We start from the raw sequence: 15,140 nt of genomic DNA, 5'->3' as shown, positions 1-15,140 counted from the left end.
CCGCCGGGACTCTAACTTAAGTTCTCCCTTCCCTTCCGCAAACGACCCCCAACCTTTTAGAACAGTGGTGGGTAACTTCGTGGGGTGGGTAGTTAGAGGCCCTTTCAAAAAGATTGTGGAAGCCATGGATCCTCTCCCTCTCAAAAACTGGACACAGGCAAATACTACAATATTTTGCACCTAACTTCAGGATATCCTGTCCCACCTGACGACCTCATCTAGAACTTAAAAAGGGAGAGGTGGGTTAGCCGGTGGAGCGAGAGGGGAAAGTAGAGCAACGCTCTAGGACCTGTTTCCCTACCGCAGCTCACATTCCTCCGCCCCAGTCCCGCTCCCGCCGCCTCCGCTACCAGCGGACGCCCTAGCCTCCCGCTCCAACTATTCCAACCATCCTGGGAAGGGTGGGGCGCTCGGCTCCTGGGTCCCCCTGGATCGCCCCCCCCCCTTCCCCAGCATCGGTCTCCCCTTCTGCCCCGGTCCCTCCCTTTCTGGGGCCGAGCCAGCCAATGGGCGACGAGACTCCGGGATTTGGCCTGGGAGCCGGGCAACTCACCGATCCCCCGCCCCACAGTTCTGGCCGCCATCCCGGTGCGCACGGACGCGGCTCGAATTTCCTCCGCTATCCGCTCTCTCTCGCTCTGCCCCCTCCCGCTCTTCCTCTTCTCCGGGTCTCCCGCTTCAGCTCCAGCTCCACCCGGCCGGCCCCGCACGGCTCCGGGCAGCCATGGAGGACACCCAGCTCCACATCATCGAGCAGCCGCTTCCCGGGTACCCCGACGCCGGGGACCAGGGGTCCTCCACCATGGGGGCTCCGGCAGCGGAGGAGCCGTCGGGGGCCGGCTCTGAGGAGCTGATCAAATCGGACCAGGTGAACGGCGTGATGGTACTGAGCCTTCTGGACAAAATCATTGGCGCCGTCGACCAGATCCAGCTGACCCAAGCCCAGCTGGAGGAGCGGCAGGCGGAGATGGAGGGCGCCGTGCAGAGCATACAGGGGGAGCTGAGCAAGCTGGGCAAGGCACACGCCACCACCAGCAACACCGTGAGCAAGTTGCTAGAGAAGGTGCGCAAGGTCAGCGTCAACGTGAAGACCGTGCGCGGCAGCCTGGAACGCCAGGCCGGCCAGATCAAGAAGCTGGAGGTCAACGAGGCCGAGCTGCTGCGGCGCCGCAACTTTAAAGTCATGATCTACCAGGTGAGCTGGCGGGCGGACCGCGCCCAGAAGCCCGCCGTCCCCCGCCCGGGGCTTGGGGTGGGGGGACCTACCCGAGGCGCGGCTCTCCCGCCAGCCTGGCCCGGCTCGGGCGACCCGCCCTCCTTCCAACGAGCGTTCCTAGGGTGGAGTGGGGTGGGCGGCGGGCTCCTGGAGCGCACAGAGGGGCGCGCTCTGCATCCTGCGCTCCCTCACCCAGCCCCTCCCTCTGGTGTCAAACGCGTAGCGGAACCGAGTTAGGGGGCTGGACTCGGGGACACTGCCCCTCGCAGATCGCTCCCGACATGGCTCTGTCAAAAGTCTTCCTACTTGGAGGAAGTTTTGGGGAGAGCTGCGGTGCCTGGCGGCCGTTGGGGCCCGCTGTAAGCGGACACTGGCGGCGCGGCCCGTGTTTGGGGCCTCCGGCGCTGCCCGCCCGATATAGCGGGTGATTCAGGGCTCAGGCACGCACCGCGGGGGCTGCGCCAGGCGAGGGACGCGACTGCCAGCACGCCCCCGCGGACCCCGCATCAGCCTAGGCCGCCCACGCCACCCCCTCGCTGCGATCTGCTCCCGCCTCGCGGCACTTTCGGCCCTTGTGGACACCCTAGCCCGCGCGCGGCGTGCCTGTACCCTCAGTCTGTTGGAAGCAGCCGGCGGGAGGGTGGCCCGCGGCCTGAGGAGTGCTAGAGGGTCTGGTGGAGGGGAGGGCCAGCCCCCCACACCCGGGGCCCCGCGATCTGGGCGCGGTGAGTCACCCCGCATGTCTGCGGGGGCGGCCGAGGAGCTGGAGGACAGGCGGCGGGAGGCTGGCGCGCCCCAGGCTCCGCCCAGACAGCTTGTTGCTTCCTTTGCACCTCTCCCCACTCCTCCCGCCTGGATGAAAATGGAGTTTGTGTATCCTAACCCCACGTAAACCTGGGAATCTCAGCATTGCTGCTCCTCTCCAATCCCATTAGGGGTGGGTCTGAGCCGAGCGCTCCGTGACCTTTGATGGCGTGGGAATGTGCCCAGCCTTGCCTCCTCTCTGCTTCCCGCGGGCCTGGTTGATGTTCCCACCCAAGGAGGTGAGATCGTGGGGGTGGAAGCGTTAGGCTAGGTCCCCTCTTCCCCTTCCTGCCCCTACCGAAGGGAATGGAAAGAAAAGAAAAGGCCAGATTTCCCACATCCCCCCAGGGAGAGGACTTCTGTCAGGAAGCTGTGGTTTCACTGACTGCTCAGAGGCCCCGGTATGCTGGGTTCTGAGAGACCATCAGGGATGTGGTGAGGTCCTTGGCTTGGTCAGTGTGGTGGAGCTAAGAGACATGCAGACTGGGACAAGTTTGGGGGCAGCAGACATACTGAGCCGACACTTATCTGAGGAGGTGGTGGTGGGACAGAGGCTGACCTGGCGCTGCCCCAACCCGCCAGCGCCCAGGGACTCCTCCTGAGAGGTACTTGGCCTTTAAGCAGTTTGCTTCCCCCACATAGCACTACCTGATAGAAAATATTTGCCCAGAATTGTTTCAACTTAATTTAACTGCTCCGAGGAAGTAGGATTGTGTGTGTGTGTGTGTGTGTGTGTGTGTGTGTGTGTGTGTGTGTGTGTGTGTGTGTGTGTGTGTGTGTGTGTGTGTGTGTGTGTGTGTGTGGTGTGACTTTTAAAGAGAACTGCCTAGTGCTGGGGTACATCAAAGCAAGGAGAACAGGGCAGGGGTGTGGGGCAGCAAGCCAGCTCTGTCTTTTCTCCAGAGCCTGGTGTGGTAGAAAGGAGCCATGTAGGGCTTGGATGGGTGACCCTTCTCACTTGAAATGTCCCAGACCGCAGAACCTGGGAAAATTCTCAGCCTGGAGGTAAACCTCCTTAGGTCAAAGATGGAGATTCTGAGAGGACAGGTATGGAGAGAGACTTCTGTGCAGAGGCCAGTGGCGTGTCTCTGTTACTGCCCCTCGGCAGTTGGCACAGATTGTGTGTCTGTATATTGTGTATCTGCCGTGGGGAGGGTGTCTAATCACAGGTTGGCTTTGACTGCATCAAGGCCAGTGGGGGACAGAGAGTTGAGGGAGAAGGAATGGCTCAAGCTGGGGACCCTGAGCCCCCAAACCACAGGAGAAATAACTAATACCTAAAGTGGTCCCAACCCACAGAGGAGCTCAGAGGTAAGGAAAAGATTCCAGCAACAGGGAATCTTCCCTGAGTTGCAGAGCAGATGTTCCAGGTGGGGGCGAGGGGGTGGCGTACTCAGCTGCTGGAGGAAGTTGGAGGCTGCTCCTCCCTGAGATCTGCAGGCCTGGGAAGAGAATGAGGTAAAAATAGCTCTGGGCCTTGGCAGACCTAATAGGGAAGATTGGGGGCAGCAACATTTACGATAAACTCAGGCTGAGGGGGTAGGATGTTTGGGTGGCCAGGCAGAGAGATCTGGAAAAAGGCCTCCTGGGATGATGTGAGTTTTCCAGTGTGGGAGCAGGGGAGGTGGTACGGCATTCCCCACTGCAGATGTGGGAGGCGGTGATGTGGCAAGGGGGGGTGAGGTGGAGGGAGCATGAAAGGGTGGGAAGGCCTCAGCTGTGTGGATCACAGCCATCTGGCCTCCCACACCTTCTTCCTGGGGGATAAAGGAGGGAATCCCTTGTGTGACCCCACCCAGATTCAGGGAACTGCTAGACATAATGATTTCACGGGTTATATTTGCATGACACCTCCCTACACAGACACACAGACACACGCACACACGCACACACACATACACACACGAAATCCAGCCCTTGCCATCACAGGTTATCAGCGCCCTCACCTTGAACCCACTTCTGAGTCAGTACTGTCCTTCTTTGGCATTTCCCTTCCTGTCTCCCAAACGAAAACTAGCAGTTGGCATCCCATCCTGTCAGGCGACACCTCATTAGGCAACAGCTAGTGAACGAGAGAAGGGAATTCTACTAGTAGCTAGGGGTAGTGGACTGAGAACTGCTGGGAAGATCAGGCCGGCTGTGGGCACCGTGCAATAGGAGGAGCTGTGCTCATTAAGGAGCCAATTCTCCCAGACGACGACTAATTTGGATATTGTTAGAGTTCTTCTAGAATCCAGAAAGGGAGGCTAAACATTTTCCGAAGTAGTTTTGATGAGGCGTGGGTCCTACCCATGGACCCATCAGACCTGCTCCAAGTGCTTGAGGACAGGACCAGGAAGCATTTAAGGGCTTGGGTGGCTCATGGGCATTAAAGGGGAGGATACCAGGACTGGAATGAGGGCCTGCTGGCTTCTCTTCCTCAAATCCTAACCCAACCTATAGCTCCTTCCTGGACTCAAAGCAAATCAGGGCTATCTGGTTCCAGAAGAACCCCACACTTTTGTCCAAAATTCTTCCCAACCTGGGGCTCTGGTCCCTCTCACCCCCTACCCCGGTGGCCTAGTGGAGAGAGTGTTTACCATACCCTTCCTCCAAAGAGCTAGCTTTGGGTTGTTTTTCCTGGTCACTGGATCCAAAGCAGGGAGCATGGGAGCATATTCTTAGACATATTCCTAAGACCAAAGGAAATCATATTCTTCCCTCTGATTTTTTTTTAAAGCAAATAAAGTCTGACTATTGTAAAGGTCAAAATCAAAAAGGGAGGAGATGGCACAGAGTGGGCAACCGATAGGGAAAGGGAATATTGTTGCTAGGCAACCAACTGCAGAGATGAGTGGTGGTTTGTTCTATTATTTTGAACCATACTATTGTGAATATTTCATCATTCAGTCACTGTAGACTTTTTGAGCTGGAAGATGCCTTGGAGATAATCAACTTCAGCTCTTTTATTTTGTAGTGGAGGAAGCTGAGGCCCAGAGAGGGGAAGTCACTTGCCTACTGTCATTCAAGTGACTGGGGGTCAAAGCTGGGGCAAGAGCCCAGGTGTACCCCTTCTTCTGCTACACTTTCTGCTCCCGGCCTCCCCCTTCTGTTCCCGGGCTGTGCAGAAGAAATCAGGGAGGAGGCTAGCCCTAAGCTAGTTCTGGCTCCTTCATCCTCTGAGGGAGATAGTTGCACAGCCCTGGCACTGGGGCTGCTGCGTGTGTGTGTGTGTGTGTGTGTGTGTGCGCGCGCGCGCGCGCACAGTGTTAGCTGAGTGGCTAAGGCTGGTGGCCATTAGCTGCTCAGCCTCGCAGTGCTGAAGCAGAGGCGATGTGTGGTCACCGATGGCAGTGGAGGAGAGGGGTGCAGGGTATAAGGGGTGGAGCTCCCTGGCCAGCAGGGGTGTCCCCTGGCTAAGAGAGGACCACATTGGCTCCTTTCTCCTCAGCCTCCCTGCCACTCACCCCTTCTCCCTGTACCCTACAGGGAAGGTGGGCACCTGCTGCTTTGGGTATTCGTGGCTGCACGCCTTACTCAACACTGCTGTCGCTGGAGTCTGGGAGTGCCCCTAAATATCCCTCTCCCCTGACGTCTCCTGATTGTCCAAAGCAAGAGTGGCAGCTGAGCCACTCAGGAGGGAGAGTTGGGAGCCACTGCTGGGTGCCTCAGGACATAGGCCCACTGGTTGTAAAAAGAGCTTGGTTTTGGGGGGCTTTTTTGGCCGTACCGCGCAGCATGCAGGACCTTAATTCCCCAACCAGGGATCGAACCCATGCCCCCTGCAATGGAAGTGCAGAGCCCTAAGTACTGGATGGCCAGGGAATTCCCAAAAATATCAATAGATTTGTCTTTGATCCTGATTTCTCTGTGCATCTGGGTGTCTGATGGCCTATAAGTGGGTGGGGGGATGGGTGGCAAGGGAGGCAGGAGGTGGGGATGAGGCCAAAGGGAAATAGCCAGGATGTCCCTCTTCCATGCCTCTCCCTCTCCTTATCCGGGGCGGCACCCGTGCCCACCCTGCCCTGGGGAATAACTGGGGTCAGCAGCATCTGACTCAAGACAGTGAAGTTGTTTGCCTTCTCTTTTACTCCTTGGAGACTCCCCAGTTGGAGTCTAACAAGTGGCCTCTTAGAAAACTCCTTCCCCGCCCCCAGCAGCTTCTTTCCCCCATCACTGCAACCTCCAACAGCATCATCCCACGACCAGAGCAGGGTCGGGGTAGAAGGTAGGAGGCCAAGGATGGGACTGGGGAAGTCTCTAGAGGGAGGCAGGGAGGTGGTTCTGATTAAATTGTGGTTATTAATTCATGGGCCTGCGTTTGTCCCTCCCCTTGCGGCCCTGGGGCCCTCTTGTTGAAGCATTTAAACTGTGGTCTTTCCATCCTAATCCTTGTGTGCTCCCCTCCCCTCTACTCACCAGCCCCAACTCTGCATGCCAACCAAGGCTTCCTCCTCCCAACTCCGTCCACACCCACCCCAAGCCCCACTTAAACCCCTTTTCCTCATCTTAGCCCAAGAAGAAGCTGAAGGTACCCTCAGACCTGGCCACATCCAAGATCGTGCCTTTTGACCTTCTGCCTGAGACTGAGCCTTTTGACCTGAAGCCTGAGACAGTGCCTGAGCTCCCACCCTTTGACCAGACACCTAGGACCCTGCCCTATTACCCAGAGCCTGGGCCTCTGCCCACCCCAGAGGAGCCAACAGCCGGTGGGAGTACTTAGGATCTCCTGGGTCACATGGGGCTGTGGGCATGGGGTGTCACGCACCCGGTCCACCACCAGCTCACTGCTTAGCAGTGGCCAGTCCGGGGTGGCTGGTCTCTTCCAAGCCACTGCCCCTTGTGACTGGGTGATGGGTATTGTGAAAACACTCTCTCATTATGGGGAGTTCAGGCGATGGGGTGGGAGGTGATGGGAAGGGCCATCCCCTACGTCTTGGTTTCTGTCTTAACAGTAGATGCTCCAGACGCCACACCTAAGCTGCACCCACTGCTGCCTGCATGAGATAGCCTGCAACCGCCCACACTTCTGATTCCCCCTCCCCTCCCCCTCTGCCTCGTCCTCAGGGACAGACCAGTTTGGCTCAAAGCCTCTTTGGAGAGGGCCCTCATGAAGCCCAGGCCTGGGGTCTGTTCTGTGCCCTCTCCACCCCCTCTCTACAGTTCGGGAAAACACTGACACTTATTTTTTTCCAGTTGTTTTTAGAAAATGTTTTGCAAAGAGATCCCTTATGTTTGCCAGATCCTGCCTTGGGTGGGGCACCCAAAAGCTGCCAACTCAGAGAGGCCAGAATGGGGTACATTTTCATTGGCTCTGGCCTCCCTATGGCACAGTGTTTCTCAACCTTTTTTATGTTTGTTTAATATCATTCTCCTAAGGAGTCCTTTTAGACATTTTTTTCCCCTGATTGTCCTCTCCCCCATGAAATTTTTTTTATTTGAATTTTATTTTATTTTATTTATTTTATACAACAGGTTCTTATTACTTATCTATTTCCCATGAAATTTTAACACTACAGATATACTATATATCAGGACTCTTTGGAGCCCCACCAACTATTGCAATATCTAAGATTTGTGCCCTCCCCTGCAAGAACCAATTTCCACCCACTTGGGGGCAACATGCCCCCTGTTGAGAATCATGCTATAGCAGAAAAGGAGGACCCTTCTACCTTTAGTGTCTTTCACCCCCTTGTCCTGGCAACCTGAAGTGTAGGTCCTGAGTTTTTAAGACTGCCCTCTCTTTCACGTCTCCCCGTGTGCACCCTCCTCTAACATGGTCTCTGAGCAGATCCAGATCCTGGGTCTCTGAATGACCTCTGCAATGTCTTCTCTGGCCATTCGCAGGCAGTGGTTGGGGACAGAACTAAGTCAAGAGAGGCTCTACCCAGAGCCATATGACACCTGTCCCTTCTCCCTGACAAATGTGAAGTGCCTGGCCAAGGACCAGGCAAATAGTAGGTGCTCAATTAAATTATAATAATATAAAAATCTTCCTAAGCCAGAGGATCTTAAGTTTATATAGCAGAGTTGGGGAGTGGAGAGGAAGGGGCTGGGAGCCATCCTGGGGCTCCTCTAAAATTCATCCTGGACTGGCGCTTTCCTGGGTTGGGGAGCTGTGTGTGCTTGGTGGGGGACAGGGGAAGCTGTGCATGCTTTTGTTCAGACCTGGTCATTAAAGGTAACTCTGGAAACCAAGCCTGTTGGGACTGGTGGTTTTGTTTAATAAAAATGTAGAAACAGAACAAACAGAGCTCTCTCTCCTTGCCACCCTGAGGCCCCTCCTTTAGCTTAGGAGCTCTACCAGGGAAGTAGGGGTGGCACAGGGGTGCCCAGCCTCTGTGCCCAGGGTTGGGGGAGGTGCTTTGGAATTGTGTTGCTGGTTGTTGTAGCAACAGGCCAACTGGGTGGGCCCAAGACAGCACTCCAAAGCTGTGAGTCATAGGGAAAACCTGGCTTGGAAACGGGGAGAAAAGACAAAATCCATTAATGGAGGCAAAAAGCTAAAGTCATGGTGGTATACCCTCTCCAGCGCCAATCCACTGGATATTATCCGGGACGTAGGTCAAAACAGTTTCTTCCCCCATCCCCGGACCTTCCACCAAGAAGGCAGCTCCTCTGGTATAAGCCATCACTCTGGAGGAAGCCTACAATGAATGGCGTCCAAGTGCCTTTCTGGACTGGGGGGAGACAACCCCAGATCCAGGAATAAACCTCCCCTCACTGGGACTGCTCCCTGATGTTGTATTTGAGACCTTTCATCAGGCACCAGGAAGACACGATTGGCTACAAGAAGTCTGGAACTCTCTCCCCAGCCTTGTTCACGTTCAAACTCAGCTGGCAAAGACCTTTATCTAGGAAGCCAGAGGCCAGGAAAACCAGCCAGCTCAGCCTTTAGGGCTGGAGTGGAGGAGAGGGGAGAATCACGGGTGCTGGGGTGGGGCCGGGAGACAACGCGGATCTGTTTTCCAGCAGCAGGGACTGTTTCCTGACGATTTCCCACCCATCACGCTTAATCCTTCCCTTAATTCATCCACAGAGTCTGAGCTTAGTGAAAGAAGGCATTCTCCTTCAAACGTCGGGGAGCGTGGGTGGGTTTTTAGACTAGGAGGCTATGAAGGAGAGATCAGAGCTGACATTTTTTGATACTAGGGCTGCCGGTAAATTCTGGGTGGAGATGGCTGAAGAAGTAGCCGGGAGTTTAGATGATAGTCCTAAAATGGTGTGTAAGAGAGAGCGCTCGGGTAGCAGGCAGGGAGAAGTGATTGCAAAAGGGAGACCCAAAGGGTACAACTGGGAATCAGAGGGACTGCTAAGAGAGATTGGGACCCTCCTACACTCAGGGCAAGGAAAACACCCCTCCAATGCCTCCATGAGTGATAAGAAGCAGAGGATGGACGGACTGCCGCAGGACGCCCGTGATAGTACCCAGCCAGCTGTGGCAGGTGGAGACTACAAGTCCCAGCATGCCCTGAGCCCTGGTCACCTTGCCTGCTGGGAGATGTAGTTGAGGAACGAGAGCTTGAGGTGGCTTGGTGCCCAGCAGAGCCGGTGCCCAGTTTGGGAGAAGAGGTGGAGCCAGCATTCCCTCTTTGTCCTTGCTAATAATATTGACAGGGAGGGAAGGAAGTTGGGAGGAGGTGTTCCTAGTTTTCAATGTAAACCAGGAAACTCTGTGGGGATGTGGATGGGAGGGAAGAGGAAAGAGGTTGGGGGCTGGGGAAGGAATTTCTGTAGCAGGTGGTACAGAGATACCAAGGAGTCAACGTATACATGTGTGCGCGTGTGTGTGTGTTCGTGGGACGGGTCAGCTCGTGTTGCCTCATTGTTTTCAGATGGGGTTTTCTTACAATTCTGCGAAACAATCTTCAGAAAACCCTTTAGAAAAACTACTGCCTATCATGCCTTTGCAGGAAGTCCCTAAAGAGAGTCTGGGCCAAAGAGGAGAGCCTGTTTACATTCTGGGTTATGTCCCCTTTTCCTGTCTGTGCTCAGTCTCCCCTACCTTCTGGTGAGAGGTGGTCCTGAGATTCTGAAATGTTGGTCCAGAGTCAGGATCTTGGAAAATCTTCCCGGAATGGAAAACGGGGCTGGTGCTAGGTGTTCCCAGGGGAAGAGGGAAGAACTGGCTCTGAGCTCCAGGATCTCTTGCCTTCCTACTCCTGGTCCCTTGAGCTCCTGTTTGGGGGGAAAAGAGCAAGAATGGAAAAGCGATTTCTCCCTTCCATTCCAAGGCAGGGACGTCAGAACCAGAAAAAACGTCCAGGTTGGGAAGAAAACATGTCCTTGGCTCCCAGCCAGCTTCCTCCTCTTTCCTCAATTTCTACATGAGGGTGGAGAATGTCCACTGGTGGAGCCAAACAGTATGAGGCGGGGGAGGGAGATAGGGCCACAGCTCTGCTTCCCTGATACTGGTTCTTCTGAAATGATACGAAGTCTGGGAAGCGGACTCCCTTTATGGTAAACTTGCCTTCAAGTTACCCTACTTGGGGGCCGCCTGAGATTGGCTGTGAGCTCATCCCCCTACCCGCACCCCTCGACCTAAACAGACTCTGCCCTTTGGTTTTTGGCTTGGCTTGGGCAGTGTGGGGCTCAGTGCACCAGAGGGCGCTCTGCCCATTTCCAAAGTTAAGTTGTGGTCCCTGGGACGCAAAGGGTAATAAGGACTGGTTTAAAATGGGTGGTCGCAGGGCTCAAGGAGACGGTTGGAGGGCCGCAGAGATACTTAACTGAAGTGCGAAAACATAGGCCAGACTCCGATCCGAAGCTCGGTTCCCTCCTCGCCCTGTCTGTATAGTTACTATTCATTCAATACATATTTCTTGAGCGCCCACAAGGTGTCCAGCTCTGTGCCAGGCGCTGGGGATACAACGGCGAGCAAATCCAGGCCGATTTCACGGGTACCACGCACTCCGCAGGATCACGGGTGCCACCGCCCAGCCCCGGGTTCGCCCAGCGTCCCCCCAAGTCCCCGCCCAGTTCTCCGGCTCTGCCCCCTCATCTGTTCGCTCTGATCTCCCTTTAGGATGAAGTGAAACTGCCGGCCAAAGTGAGCATCGGCAAGTCGCTGAAAGAGTCGGAGGCGCTGCCCGAGAAGGAAGGCGACGAGCTGGCTGAGGGCGAGCGGCCCGAGGAGGACGCGGCGGTGCTCGAGCTGTCGTCGGACGAGGCGGTGGAGGTGGAGGAGGTCATCGAGGAGTCGCGCGCCGAGCGCATCAAGCGCAGCGGCCTGCGGCGCGTGGACGACTTCAAGAAGGCCTTCTCCAAGGAGAAGATGGAGAAGACCAAGGTGCGCACCCGCGAGAACCTGGAGAGGACCCGCCTCAAGACCAAGGAGAACCTGGAGAAGACGCGGCACACTCTGGAGAAGCGCATGAACAAGCTGGGCACGCGCCTCGTCCCCGCCGAACGGCGGGAGAAGCTTAAGACCTCGCGAGACAAGCTGCGGAAGTCCTTCACGCCCGATCACGTGGTCTACGCGCGCTCCAAGACGGCGGTCTACAGGGTGCCGCCGTTTACCTTCCACGTCAAGAAGATCCGCGAGGGCGAGGTAGAGGTGCTGAAGGCCACCGAGATGGTGGAGGTAGGCGCCGACGAAGAGGAGGGCGGCGCGGAGCGCGGCGAGGCGGCCGACCTGCTGCGCGGGAGCAGCCCCGACGTGCACACGCTGCTGGAGATCACCGAGGAGTCGGACGCCGTGCTGGTGGACAAGAGCGACAGCGACTGAGCGGGGCGCGGGGCTGTGCCCGGGAGGCCGCGCCGCCCCTCCTCTCCCCGCCCCCGCCCCGATTCCTTTCTCTCTCCGAACTTTCTCTTTCGCATTCTCTCTCGGCCCCATACGGGCTGGGATATTTCTAAATTGAGAACACCTCCCCTCAAGTAGCACCCCTCCGAGTCTTACGGCTGTTAAGACGGGAGGGGGAGGCAGCCTGCCCCATGGACAGCCCCAGTTTAGGCATATGCTGGGTGGAAATGCAGAGGGCGGTGATGCACGTCCTGGGGATCCAAGTCGGGGATCTTAGAGGAACTTGCTGTCGTTTCCATGATTGGGCCCCCCTTGGGCAAGCTGCCTTCCCCGCACTTCTCCGTAACACTCACACCCAGCTGCTGTCATTCCTGCTCACTGAGCTCTTCTTTCTCATCCAGATCCCTGGCGGCTTCAAAGCCAAAATTACCGTGAAAGGGAAGAGTGAATCTTGAAGAGGCCCCTTGCTCACATGGGAGACCCCAGACTGGAAGGATGTGAAAGCAGCTTTGGGGAGCATCTGGGGCAGTGTCGGGGGAGAGAGGGCAGAGTGAGCCGTGACCCTAGATGAGGGTCTAGCACAGGCTGTATCTGCAAAAGGTCCCAATAAGGAAGGCTGGAGCCAGGCAGAGCCCTTGAGGAGCGGGGGCGGGGGTCACTTACTGTTTATGCGTCTGCACCCAGGAGCACATGGCTATGGCTTTGAAAGAGAGCAGGAAATAGTAGAAGGTGGAAATGGGTGAAAAGAGAATGTCCATTAGCAGCGTGAGAAACACAGCACAAGAATCCCATCTTACTGGGGTTCTCCGAGGACAGCAGGACCATTTTCAGGATAAGAAGGGAGGGCAATGTGAGAAATCCGAGATCCAAAGGAGAGGTAAGCCTCACGCCATGCCTCCACTGGGCATGGTGCTCCAGGGGCAGCCCATTTCTCAAAGCCCAGAAAAGTAGGGTCCCAGAAGAGGGCAGCACCAGGCTGCGGAGAGCTGGTAGTTAGGGGGGAGACGGACTGGGAAAAGAACTAGGTGCTAAAGGCCAGGCCACCAAGCTGAGAGCTGGAGGGGAGGGGAGGAGAGATAGAATTCCTGTGTGTAGAGCAGCCCAGACTTGGCTCACTCCTGGCAGTGTCTTCTCAAGATCCTTCCCTAGAACTAGTTATAATAAAGCTGCAGAACTTGCCAAGACTTCCTTGGCCTTGTGGGTTCCTCTCCTGACTCTTTGGGATGAGAGGGATGCTGCTTCCAGTCCAAAAGCCTGATTTCTGATCAGGTTCTCCTCAGGACACTTTAGTTCCCCTGTTCCTCCCCAGTAACGGTGGCTTGTCAGAAGCAAGGACAGATCCCCTCACCCCCAAGTCACAGCCGGAAGAGGAGGGCTGAAAGCTCCCTCGTTAGCCCCCTACCTCCTGTGCTTTATCTTCTCTGCTCTGCATTATAGAATTGCAGCTAATTGTTTTTAAGGGGTGGAGGGAGGGAGCCTGGGGACACATCTTTTTTACAATACAAAGCTTTGCTTTTTTTTTTTTTCTTGTTGGTCCCTTCTTTCTTCTGGATGGTTGGAGACACATTGGCTGAGGGAGGATGGGGATTGTGGGACGAGGTCCCTTGGTGCTGATGGGCTGAAGGGGCCTGAGTTGTGGGCAGATACAGTTTTCTGTGGGCTCTGGGGAGCCTCTCGTGTTGCTGTGTCCTGGTGAGCAGCCCGACCAATAAACCTGCTTTTCTAAAAGGATCTGTGTTGGATTGTATTCTCCGAAGGCAGTTACATAGGATGAGTTCCAGAAAACAGGAGGGAACCAGGGAGGGAAAGAGAGAGAGAGAGGACCTTGGGTTTAAACGGGCCTCACTTGCCTGGGTGGGGAGTGGGGGTGGGGTATTGTTATCATCCCCGTTTAGAAATGGAAAAAGACACACACACACAGTGACTGGTCTAAGGTCATGTAGCTGGTAAGTTGTGCAGCTGGGATTCTAAGTCAGGCAGCCTGGCTCCAGTCTCTTTAACTGTGTCTGTAATCTTGTACTGTCTAGATCCGCTTCTCTGCTGTCAGAGCTTTAGTCCTCCAGACCCACCCAGTTAACTCAGCCTGAGCTTCCCCCAGATTCACGCTGCCAAATCAGACCTAGAGGAGGCCGTCTATGGGAGAGGAGAAGCCAGAGGCCCTGACTCAGAGGCCTGAATGTCATAGAGAAGGGATTCCAGTGCATGGTATAGATGCCAGTCATAACCACACAGCATATTTAATTCTCCCCACAGCCCTGGGATGGGCACCGTTTTTTTTTTTTTTTTTTTTTTTTTAAGATTTATTTTATTATTTATTTTTGGCTGTGTTGGGTCTTAGTTGCGGCACACAGGATCTTTGTTGAGGCATGCAGGATCTTTTTCGTTGGGGCGCATGGGCTCATTGTTGTGGTGCGTGGGCTTCTCTCTAGTTGTGGCGTGCGGGTTTTTTGTCTTTTCTAGTTGTGGCATGTAGGCTCCAGGGCGCGTGGGCTCAGTAGTTGTGGCACATGTGGGATCTTAATTCCCTGAGCAGCGATCAAACCTGTGTCGCCTGTATTGTAAGGCAGATTCTTTACCACTGGACCACCCTGGAAGTCCCTGGGCACCTCTTTCATTGTCTGTACAGCCTGTCTTCCCCATGAGCAGCCTGCCCTACCTGCCCACAAGTTACGGATTTCGTAGAGCAATGGACACACATCATCATGTGGGTTCTGCCAGCATCAGAATCACCTGGGGAGTGGTGTCCCTAGTAAAAACAATGTCACTTCTGGGGCTGTATCCCAGCCTCCTGTTGCTACCTCAAACAAGCTGAGTCCTTCCTCGGGAGCCATACATTTCCTTTGGACTCCCCTGCTGCCGCCCCCAGCAGCAAGCACAGCAGTCTCGCGTTCCAAATCCCCCAGAAAGAGTTGGCTTTCCTCCAAAAAACATGAAAACTAACACAACATTGTAAAGCAACTATACTCTGATAAAAATGAATTTAAAAAAAGAAATGAAATTATACTATACTATACTCTGATAAAAATTAATTAAAGAAATGAAAATTGAGGCTGAAAATTCAGAGCCTGGGAGCCAGGAAAGCCAGGAAAAACCCACTAAGGATCCTCCTTCCTCTGGGATGTAGAGGTGCAGCTGTGAGAAGCAGGGAATGACATCAGCACCCCAGCAGCAGAGAGATAAGCCTGAGGGAAACGAGGAAGGGCCCTGGGATAGCAAGCCGTTGTTTACTTCTCTTACCCACAGCAACAAGGCTCCTGGCCCCTCCCACTTTGTTTCTACAAGCTACCCCCCTCACTGGTCCACCACACTTTCAATACCAGCCAAGTTACTTTGCTGTAACTTCCCTACCCAGTTCTATGTCACAGCGTGGGGCCTCAGCCCCAGAAGCTCTCCCCA

General features: G+C 55.2%; 1 protein-coding gene across 1 annotated transcript; it reads left to right on the top strand.

Annotated features, from left to right (window-relative positions):
* Positions 1-552: 552 nt before the first annotated feature.
* CAVIN1 (caveolae associated protein 1) lies at positions 553-13,472 on the top strand. The gene is made up of 2 exons (XM_060080674.1): positions 553-1,195; positions 11,025-13,472. The coding sequence occupies exons 1-2, from the start codon at positions 725-727 to the stop codon at positions 11,724-11,726; spliced, it is 1,173 nt and encodes a 390-aa protein (XP_059936657.1). The 5' UTR covers positions 553-724; the 3' UTR covers positions 11,727-13,472.
* Positions 13,473-15,140: the final 1,668 nt, after the last annotated feature.

The sequence above is a fragment of the Mesoplodon densirostris genome, chromosome 18 (genome assembly GCF_025265405.1).
Source record: "Mesoplodon densirostris isolate mMesDen1 chromosome 18, mMesDen1 primary haplotype, whole genome shotgun sequence".
Lineage (NCBI taxonomy): Eukaryota > Metazoa > Chordata > Mammalia > Artiodactyla > Ziphiidae > Mesoplodon > Mesoplodon densirostris.
Note: the sequence above shows the minus strand (reverse complement) of the source record. Positions and strands in the feature narration are given on the sequence as shown.

Coding starts and splice junctions, on each gene's coding strand:
- CAVIN1 (XM_060080674.1), top strand. CDS start 725: ATGGAGGACACCCAGCTCCACATCATCGAGCAGCCGCTTCCCGGGTAC. Junction 1,196..11,024: donor TTAAAGTCATGATCTACCAG/GTGAGCTGGCGG, acceptor ATCTCCCTTTAG/GATGAAGTGAAACTGCCGGC.